Source organism: Vigna radiata, unplaced genomic scaffold (assembly GCF_000741045.1).
Source record: "Vigna radiata var. radiata cultivar VC1973A unplaced genomic scaffold, Vradiata_ver6 scaffold_95, whole genome shotgun sequence".
Classification (NCBI taxonomy): Eukaryota; Viridiplantae; Streptophyta; class Magnoliopsida; order Fabales; family Fabaceae; genus Vigna; species Vigna radiata.
The window spans coordinates 805,700-817,338 of NW_014543114.1; the positions used below are offsets into that span (position 1 = coordinate 805,700).

The 11,639-nt window shown below is 39.3% G+C and overlaps 1 protein-coding gene across 1 annotated transcript; it reads left to right on the forward strand.

The window, feature by feature from the left end:
• The first annotated feature begins 7,603 nt into the window (after positions 1 to 7,603).
• Positions 7,604 to 8,563, forward strand: LOC111241024. The gene has a single exon (XM_022777360.1). It carries the CDS (start codon positions 7,604 to 7,606, stop codon positions 8,561 to 8,563), a length of 960 nt encoding a protein of 319 aa, XP_022633081.1.
• Positions 8,564 to 11,639: the final 3,076 nt, after the last annotated feature.

Sequence of the window (11,639 nt, forward strand, 5' to 3'; positions counted from 1 at the left end):
CCAACAACATCCATTCATCCATTGTTTTCGTCTGTCAATTGAATCAACTTTATTTTTATGTGTTAATATTTTTATCCTCAAATCCAATTTATTATTTTTTATTTTTCAAGTCTTATTATTTTAATTCACGCGAACGGGGAAGCCNTACGAGTCTCTTGGGAAAACGATACTTGGTCTTACCACTTATATTACTTGTACGATTTGGTACACTTGCCAATTTGTCAACAGATGTCTGGAAGACTATTGGAGGACTAAGAATTGGTGGTGACAAATGCCATCTTGGAATAAAAGGGTTTAACAAGCTGAATGAGTATCAACAATGTCTGAGAAATGTTGATGATCATCGGATGAATTCAAACTACAAAACAGGTGGTATAAAGAAATATGAAAGAATGGTTATCTACACCATAGCCTATATACTCATGGATAGAGGAGGAAACTATGCACAAGCCACCACTAAAGACTTAATGTTGCTGAAAGCCTTAAGGGAGAACATTCAGGTGAAACAAGAATTTTGATATAAAAGAGTTTAGAAAAGATTACATTGTTCCCCAACAACAATGGGTTTAGTTCACCATGAACATGGTGAAACAAGATGTATTGAATGAAAAGGATGAAAAGGATGAAAAGATAAACCCTAGATTTGGTAGATTGGAGCTCCCACATCAAAAATCCTCCTTTAAGGGGTGAAAAGAGTGTTTTTGTGTCCTATATGCCAAAAGATACAAACCCTAGGGTGTCTAGCTCTTTAAATAAGACATACAAATACCAGAAAACAAGTCCAAACCCAAACAGATCATAAAAATCGTAGAAAACAGCTCCAAGCCCGCGTCCCCGGTGCTCAACGCTCTGCAGTACTGGCGCTCAGCGCCCCTAGTCAAGTTTTCAGCATTCTGGTCATCTAGTTGACTTTTCTAGTTGACTGGTTGAGTTTTTTGGTTGACTGGTTGACTTTTTGCATTCTGGTTGACTTTTCTACACTACAACTCTTTGATAATTCAACCCTTCTTTCAAATCATTCAAGAAACCTACAAAATCAAGGGAAACCAAGCATAAAACCAAGAAAACCAACTTTGACTCTCTTATTCTCTAACTTAAGAAAAATACATGATTTCAAGCTAATTTTAAGCCATAATGGGTGTGATTTAATAACAAAATTAAGTATGAAAATAACGGTTTTTCAACCGTTATCACAGCTCCAAACTTAGAATTTTGCTTGTCCTCAAGCAAAACAAAATGTAATTCAGTTTTCAAATAATCAATACAATGGATTAACACTTTCCAAACTCTTTTTTCCAAGACAAGTAATGACTCTCAGTCATCATAAAAATATTAGTCAAGATGTATAGATGTATTACTTCCATTAAACTCAATACGGTGTTCACATAATCACACTCTTTCCAACAGATGCTATTATCATGAATGACCAATTAACCAAGCACAGATGCAATCATGTATAAATGGAACTACTCCTCACCAAGGAAAGTGTTTCACTCAAGCACACAGGTGTATATTGAGGTGACTCATTCTCTCTACTATCACAATGTCACACAAATTAACTTTGCCTTTCATTTAACCATAATCAATCATACTCACAAGGAGGTTATCATCACAAGGACTTTTCATGGCTTGTAACGTGGTTAAGTTAAGAAGAACATTGGTTTTTCTGGATCACAAAATCCTTGAGTTAAGAGAGTTATTCACATTTATAATTTAAACACAAACTCTCTTTAAACAACCAATCTCACTCATTCCCAACTTTCCTTTTTCTTTGCATTGAGCTTTTCTTCTCATTTTATCTTTTTTTATCTTTTCTATCTTTTTCATATTTTCATGTTTTACTCAACACATTAGCTCAATGCTTATCTTTTTCTTTTTCAACTTTCGCAACAGCCCCAAACTTGAACCTTTATAAATACCACGCAATAATTCTCAACTTAACTCAAGGTAAAGATTTGCAAAAGGGATTTCTCATATTGTTTAAGGCTTAGGTTCAGAAAAAGTAGAACACATTGTGCTCTTTTTAATTGGGACGAAACTTTTTTGCATTGGCTAAGAAAGGGCTAAATCAAAAATGGCCTTGATCATATGACACATGCAAGCAAGTGATTTAATCATAGAAACCTGGGCAAACTCATTCATGCTTTCAAAGTAATAACAAATCATTTTATAACAACTCTGGAGTTCAAAACCTCACATATGCTAATTTCAAGTTCCAATACATAGATACACATCCTGCCTAGTATCACAATCACAATCATGTTATCATGCATCTGTTCATACATATTGTGGACCACCACCTGTATATCGCATCTCATATATCATCTCAACATCAATTAATATAAAAGCATCATCAAGCACACTCATCAATTCATCATCAACCCATTGCATCAGATATAAGTTTTAAACCAAGTACATCAACACATATTCTAAAAGTAGAAGCAAATAAAGCATTAAAAAGATAAGTTTAGAAAACTGGGTTGCCTCCCAGGTGCGCTTGTTTAACGTCACGAGCCTGACCCAATGACTCCTCCAGCATCCTTCAGTTGATGCACATCTTCCTCATTAGCACCCATCAGTAGATGCTAATCTTTCTCATCTTCACCAGCATTCATCAGTAAATGTTGTCAATGCAACCATCAGTAGATGCCTCATCACATAGCATCCCTCAGTAGATGCTTAATCACATAGCATCCTTCAGTAGATGCTATTATTCCTTATCCTTATCATGCAACATCCCATAACATCTTTCAAAATAAAAATCATCATTGGTTATTTAAATATTATTTGTTCAATTAACTATTTTCTTATAGTTTCAAATTAATAAATGTAAATGCTCAATTAATTTGTTGGCGTTTTCACTCTGAATCAAAGTACATCCTCAATTAAAAGCAATAACTTTTTAGATTAATCATAGTAAATTTAACCAAAGTACATTCTCAATTGAATATTAATATGTCTAACCATGTATATTGTTTTACCTCTTATATCAAGTAAGAAACTAATTAAACAATGTACATCATTGATTAATTATTGTTAAAGTTTTTACCACTAACCAAATCATAGCAATGAGAAATTCACATTCGCATTGTCATGGGAAGCCAAACTGTAAACCAAAAAACCTTAATCACATCACTGTCATGGACAACCACATAAGAAAAAATGGGTTACGTTATTCACTGATGGCTCACGTGGACTTTGTGCCGTTAAGGATTTAGATGTCGTTAGAAAAAAATGACCAAATTGATCCAAAATTACAAAAATTAAAATCACTTTGAATGCACGAAAAAGTCAATAACCACTTTAAATAAAATTAACAAAAATAAAAACCAAAATCTACATTAAATCGTTCTTCATTTTAAGAAAGATAAGAAAAAATTATTTAACTAATCTATTAAAAATTTTAAGATTACCAACATTACACTTCACATGATCAATTTCAATCGAGAGTGCTTTTTTTTACCTTATGTGAAGCACAAAGTAATTTATAAACATCACATGAGGATAAGGAATTGAAACTAGGATTAAAATTAAACTCTCATGTAATAGAACTAAAATCTTATTATTTAAACGTAAATATCACAATAAACGCAATAAATAAACAAATTATAAAGGTCAACCCATAATTAGGGTTTGACTTTTTTATATCACTATTTTTTAATTATTTTTCATTAATTTTGGAATAAAATGTTAAAATGTATAAAAACATTCTACAAAGTCCACTTCAGTATAAATTAAAAGTAATAAAAAAAATTATGGACTACAAAAAGAAATACCCATATAATTATCATTTTTTCTCTTATATATTTCATAACAATTATACATTAAAAAGAATGATACTTAAATAATTTATATACTTCAGATTTTTTTTAAACTATTGAAAATAAGTAGAATTTTAAAATATTACTAAATAATATAAATACTAATCTGAGAATTTATTTAGAATATTGAAAAAGGTATTCATTTTAATTATAATGTGTTCATTATATAGAAGGAATTGCAAGGATGACGTTGATATTTTGGTTCAGATATTTTGAGTTTTATGGATTTAGTGCTCCTAAGAGTTAAGAATATAGGAATTTTTCTATCCTCAATTTAAAGTATTACTCTTAAAATTTTGAATTTGACACTTAAATTAACTTGTAAGATAAAAAGAAATAAAGAAAGAAAGCTTCTCCAAAATAATTTTAACTTTTCTTTGTATTTTTCTCTTTCATAAGATACATATGAAAAACCTTATTCAAATAAGATTCATAAATAATATTACTTTTGTCACACCCCATTTAATACCCTTCCTTAGTGGGGGTATACCTGTCAAACCGTTCGGTCTTCCCTGGTAAGTGGGAGACCAATTCTGCCGAACTTTTAATTTCCTTCTTCGTGATCTATGTAGCAGCAGTAGGAATGTGAACTTCCAGGAAGTGGAAGTCAGGTGGCAAGCTGGGAGTGGACCGGACGTTCTCAGTGGAGGCAGTATTTAAGGTAAGAATGAAACCTGACGCCACTTTTCCCATGCAATCTTCTTCTTCCTCAAAACCTAAACTTTCTGAAAGTCTCAAATTTTCCTCCTTCTCTCTAAACCTCCCAACATTCTCTCTAAGATTCTAACCTTCATTCCTTCTCNGNTCACTTGCATNCGTTCAGGATTATTGCTGNNGGCACCAAGACCTTCAACCTGTTCCAATCAGATTTACATTCTGAACTNGTGAGTGTCCGAACCCTTGAAGTTCCTTAGTCTTCTTGCATGCATGCACCGTGAAGCTTGCATGTAGCTGTTAAACCTTTCCTNTGAATCTATTTTTGTATTTAAACCTTANAACTTTNGAAAGTCTTTGAAGAAATAGTTGTCGTCCAAATACCTTGGAAGTTTAGCTGGATTAGAGGTAAGGGAAGCTTATAAAGTTTAATTATGATTTCTTTGTATGGTTGGTATGTATGAAATTATTGTATGTTGTATGATTTAATGGTATGATAAAATNTGATATGCTGCTGTATGAATTGTATGATATGTATGAGTTTAAATTCTGTACTTGGTATGAATGTATGAAACTTAGAGAAAACATGAATCTATGATCGAAGGTCATTAGGACCGTTCGGTCCTCCCCTCTTACCGTTCAGTCCATCCGGACTGTTCGGCATAGTGAGTTTACTAAATTCAGTTTGATCTCATTTAATATTAGTATTGATAATTACTTAAGAACGCCGGTCATAAACCAAGCGTTCGGTCTTACCAGTGTTTGGCCTTAGGCTGACACTTAAATTATGAAACCTTTGAGTTTAATATTCTTTATGTTAAAACTGTTCGGTCACTTAATGATTGTTCGGTCTAGTAAATGTATTATTAAAAACGTCCGGTTTCATTTGATTAAAGACCCTTGATTCCTTTGAAGGGTTTNTCATTTCTTAGTCTTCCCGGTTTGAGAAGTGTTCGGTCATAGACTGGCCTTCNACCATGTTAGTGTTCGGTCTAATACAAATACTTGAATTCTTAAAAGCGTTCGGTTTATAACATTCCTTAAAGACCGTCCGGATGACTATCATTTATAGTCCATCCTGTGGTGTGCGGTCTTACTCCTTGCCGGACCATCCGGTCACTATTATTTATAATTCAGTCTTTGGTATTTAGTCCTGTTCATTGCCGGATCATCCGGTCAACTATTTATTATTCACTCTTTGACGTTCGGTTCTATTTCTTGACGGACCATCCAGTTAAACCTCCTTACCTCATTCAGCCTTTTATCCTATCCTTAATCATCCAGTCATTTTCGTAACATCCTTCCAATATGAAAGTAATAATGAACGTTGATTGAATTTGGCTTAGTAAGGGAATTCCAATGGAGGAATGTCTCATGAATGGGTGATGGTTGGTAAAGTATGAACATGGTCAGACTCTGGTTATCGTCCTGATCCTGATATTCCGTGATGACGCTTTCTCATGTAGAGAAAGGTTACTCATGTGTGGGCATGGCAGGAGGTTCGCGGTCATATGAACATATGATCGTTTTAGGACTAACCTCGGGTGGCAGCTGATAAGGTCAGGCAGCTACTACACCACACCAGGTGCTAGGGACGTCGGGCTACGTGGTTCATACCTTTCGGACAGTGTCTTAGTGGTCTTTCATAATTAAAGGAATTAGTATGCATGTGCAGTAACTGTGTGTATAACATGTTAAACTGTTTCTGCTTATATGTNTACTTTATGATGAAATGATTAATTAAATTTTACATAAGCTTACCCTTATCTGTCATATCTTTGTATGTGTTGTCGTTCGGTATTTGACCATCCGGTTATTCCCTTCAATGCAATGATCATCCTTTTGGGTGTGAGCAGAGGCTATCTTGGATGACACTTTGGAGGATACTCTGGAGGATGCCGTGNAGGCCGAGCAACCCGTGGAGGCCGTGCCCGAGAGCTGTGAAGGACCTTCCGGTNCTTAGTGTAGTTTCTTTTATTTGTAATAGTTATTTAGCCGTTCGGTTAGTACTCTGTAGAACCGTTCGGTCTAGTTTCTAAAACTTGTATTCCAACCTTAACTGTTGTACAGTTTTAAATTCTAAGTATTGTTTCTAATTCTCTACCTTTATGCTTATCTANTACTGTTCTCCTTATTATTCATGATAACTCCTAAAATGAATTATAGCTTTAGGTTATATATTTATTGGGATGTTACATTAATGGTATCAAAGCAGTTTCTTCCTTAGAAAGCCTGTAGGTTATGAGTATATCATGCTTATGCTATGTACTCTACTGTTCGGTTAGAATATTCTGATTTCTTGAGGACTAATGGATCTTTCTTTCTGTTGAAAGCAGAAGATGGCTCCAAGACCACCCACTCAGCCCACTGATAGAGATTCGTCCAGTGGCAACAACAACTTGTTGGAGTCAGTCTTAGCTGCACTTCAACAACAGAATGCCAATCTGATTCAACAAAATGCCAACCTCGCACAACAGAACACACTGGCCATGCAGAATTCTGAAGCAGCTAGGGTCGCGGCAGAAGCAACCCAGAGGCAGATAATGGAGATGATGACGAGCAGAATGCAATCTGGCAGACCGTTCGGCTCCTCTTCATCAAACAACCAGACCGAATGGAGTCTGGAGAGCTTTATCCAGCACCATCCGCCCAAGTTTGATGGGAAATGCAGCACTAACGAAGCCGACCACTGGCTTCGTGACATGGAGAGGATTTATGACGCCAAGAGGTGTGGAGATGAGAACCGGCTGGCGTTTACTGAATATCTGTTAACCGGTGAAGCCGGACACTGGTGGAGTAGTACCAAGATGTTGCTGGAGGACGAACACACCCTTATTACATGGGAAGTATTCAAAAAGAAGTTCTATGAAGAATACTTTCCCAATAGTGTCCGGTTCGCCAAAGAGGTGGAGTTTCTTCAGCTAGTTCAAGGGGGAATGACGGTGTCCGAATACGCCAACAGATTCAAACAGCTGATGAGATTCTACACAATGAGGATGAGTGAAGAATGGCAATGTAGAAAGTTTGAAAATGGACTGAGATAAGACTTGAAGCCAGTCATTGCCAGCCATTGTATTCAGAAGTTCCCTGCCTTAGTGGAGAGAGCTAAGGTATTAGAGAAGAATCTAATGGAAGCTGAGAAACGAAAGAAGCAACAACAGCCAAGCTCTAAGGGGCCTGTCTTTTCAAGAAACAACCCTAGTCCCAGAGCAACCCCTTACTCTCGGCCCATGTCATCCTCGGGTCCTTCTGCGTTGGTCGTTCGGCCTGTTAACTATGCCAGATCGTCCGGTCAACCGGGGAGTGTGAACTGTTTCATCTGTGGAGGACCCCATTTCATGAAAGACTGCCCCAAGCAAGGAAATGCCAAGTACTGTGTCCGGTGCAGAAGGAATGGACACTGGGAGAGGGAATGCAATATGGGGGACAGAGCGTTCTCAAGGCCACCAAACATTGGCAGGTTTCAACAAGGAGGTGGCCGAGCACGAGCAGCTGGCCGAGTCTATGCTATCACAGGAGCTGAAGCGTCCACTCCAAGTAACCTCATCACCAACACTTGTTTATTGCATGGAATGCCTTGTTGTGTATTGTTTGATTCGAGGGCAACACATTCCTTCATCTCGAAGGCATGTGTGGATAGACTGGGTTTGGCCGAGAGAGAGATGCAGCTTGATTTGGTGGTGTCAACCCCAGTAGTTGGTGAGGTTAGGACGTCCATTGTATGTGTTAGATGTCCTATTGAGGTAGAAGGGTATAAGTTTAAGGTGAACCTCATATGTTTGCCTCTTCAAGACTTAGAAGTAATCCTAGGGATGGATTGGTTAACCTCCAATCACATTCTTATTGATTGTGGGAAGAAGAAGTTAATTTTCCCAAGAGAAGAAGAGAAGCTGACCTTGACGCTCGGTCAGATCAAAGAGGACCTGATTGAAGGCGCCATGAGTTTCTTCATCCTGACGTATATGGACGTAAGTGGAGCAGACCGTTCGGTTGGAGACCGTTCGGTTATTGATGAATTTCTAGACGTCTTTCCGGAAGAGGTGTCAGGCCTACCCCACCAAGAGAGGTTGAGTTTTCCATTGACTTGATCTGGAGCTGGCCCGGTATCCATAGCCCCGTACAGAATGGCTCCAGCTGAATTGACCGAGTTGAAGAAGCAAATAGAAGAGCTATTGGAGAAGAAGTTCATCCGGCCAAGTGCATCACCTTGGGGAGCTCCAGTACTATTGGTCAAGAAGAAGGATGGCAGCTCTCGGTTTTGTATAGACTATAGGCAGTTGAACAAGTTGACCGTCAAGAACAAGTACCCCCTTCCAAGAATAGACGACCTGTTGGATCAGCTGCATGGAGCTACAGTCTTCTCCAAGATAGACTTGAGATCCGGATATCACCAAATTTTGGTCAAGGAAGGTGACATCCAGAAGACTGCCTTTAGGTCTCGGTACAGTCATTATGAGTATGTGGTAATGTCGTTCGGTGTTACCAATGCTCCTGCTATCTTCATGGATTACATGAACCGTATCTTCAGGCCTTTCTTGGACAGGTTCGTGGTGGTATTTATTGATGACATTCTCATCTACTCCAAGAACCGAGAAGAACATGAAGAACATCTAAGAATGGTGCTCGGTGTGCTTAGAGAGAAACAACTTTATGCCAAATTGTCCAAGTGTGAATTCTGGATGGAAGAAGTGCAGTTCCTTGGACATGTAATCTTAGCTGGAGGGATTGCAGTGGATCTAGGCAAGGTCCGTGCGGTTTTAGAATGGGAGACGCCCCGTTCGGTTATGGACGTAAGGAGCTTTGTTGGGTTGGTCGGCTACTACAGACGGTTTATTGAAGGATTCTCTAAGATAGTAGCGTCGTTGACCCAGTTGACCAGGAAGGATCAACCGTTCGTCTGGACCGACCGGTGTGAGTCCAGTTTCCAGTTGAAGCAGCGACTGACGAATGCTCCGGTATTGGTAATTCCTGACGTCAGTCAGCCCTTTGAGGTGTTCTGTGATGCCTCTTACTAAGGCTTGGGTTGTGTATTGATGCAAGAAGGGAAGGTAGTAGCCTATGCCTCTCGGCAATTGAAGATTCATGAGAAGAATTATCCAACACATGATCTGGAGTTGGCAGCAGTGGTGTTTGCCCTTAAGATATGGAGACATTACCTATATGGTGTCCGGTTCCAAGTGTTCAATGACCACAAGAGCCTCAGGTACCTGTTCGACCAAAAGGAGCTGAACATGAGACAAAGGAGGTGGATGGAGTTCTTAAAGGACTATGATTTTGAACTGCAATATCATCCTGGAAAGGCTAATGTAGTGGTTGACGCCTTGAGCAGGAAGACCGTTCACATGGCAACTATGATGGTCCAAGAAATGAAGTTGGTTGAAAGTTTTAGAGACCTAAGGTTGCTCTGTGAGCTGGAACCGAACGGTATCAGGTGTTGATATATAAAATTGACAAGCAGTATCATTGACCGAATCAGAGAGAGGCAAGCCTTTGATGAAGAATTACAGAAGATCAGTGTACCGAACGGTGTACCACCACATAAGGACTTCAGTTCTGGAACGGATGGTCTCTTGAGGTACAGAGGAAGAACTTGTATCCCCAATGATGAAGACTTGAGAAGATTAGTACTTGAAGAACCACATCAAAGTCGTCTTAGCATACATCCGGGTATGACTAAGATGTATAAAGATCTCAAGATGTCCTTCTGGTGGCCGGGAATGAAACATGATGTAGCTCGGTTTGTGTCATCCTACTTGACCTGCCAAAGGGCCATCAGAAACCGAGTGGTCAACTACAACCACTATAAATTCCAGAGTGGAAGTGGGATGGCATAGCCATGGACTTCGTGACCCACTTGCCCCGTACGTTCAGAAATCATGACACTATTTGGGTCATAGTTGATAAACTGACAAAGAGTGCACATTTCCTTCCTATCAACTTGAAGATGCCCATGTTCGAGTTAGCTCAGCTCTACAACAAGGAGATCGTCCGGCTGCATGGTGTACCGTCCGGCATAGTGTCAGACCGAGACCCCAGATTCACCTCTCGGTTCTGGCAAGCATTACAACAGGAAATGGGAAGCAAGCTTCAGATGAGTTCAGCCTACCATCCGCAAACAGACGGCCAGTTCGAGAGAACCATCCAAACCCTGGAAGACTTATTAAGGACTAGTGTTCTAGATCACTTAGGACTTTGGGATGAAATTTTGCCCTTAGCTGAGTTCACGTACAACAACAGCTTCCACTCAAGCATTGGAATGGCACCTTATGAAGCCCTCTATAGAAGAAAATGCCGAACACCCCTCTGTTGGTTCCAAGAAGGTGAAGCAGTGTTAACTGGACCTGAAATCATCCAACAAACAACTGAGAAGGTGAAGATGATTCAAGAAAGATTAAAGGCATCTCAAAGCTGACAAAAGTCTTATGCCGACAGAAGGAGGAAGCCTTTGGAGTTCGCTGAAGGAGATCACGTTTTCTTGAAGCTAAACCGAACGGCTGGAGTTGGAAGAGTCGTCCGGCCAAAGAAACTTTCTCCTAGGTTCCTTGGTCCATATCAAATCTTAAGACGGATTGGACCAGTCGCTTACGAGTTAGCTTTACCCCCTCCATTGTCTAACCTTCACCCTGTTTTCCATGTCTCTCAACTCCGGAAATACATTGCTGATGCTTCTCATGTACTCGAAGCCGACAACGTTCAACTCAAAGGAGATTGTTCGGTCGATATGCAACCGGTCCGAGTAGAAGAATTTATGACCAAAAGACCGTCCGGTAAAGCCACTACTCTCGTCAAGGTCATTTGGGATGACCGAACGGGTCAGGCTACTTGGGAACGAGAAGAAGTCATGAAAGAGTCTTACCCCCACCTATTTCATGGTAAGCCTTAATTTTCGAGGCCGAAAATTTTTATTTGTTGGGGGGAATGTCACACCACATTTAATACCCCTCCTTAGTGGGGGTACACCTATCAAACCGTCCGGTCTTCCCTGGTAAGTGGGAGACCAACTCTGCCAAACTTTTAATTCCCTTCTTCGTGATCCGTGTAGCAGCAGTAGGAATGTGAACTTCCAGGGAGTGGAAGTCAGGTGGCAAGCTGGGAGTGGACCGGACGTTCTCAGTGGAGGCAGTATTTAAGGTAAGAATGAAACCTGACGCCACTTTTCCCATG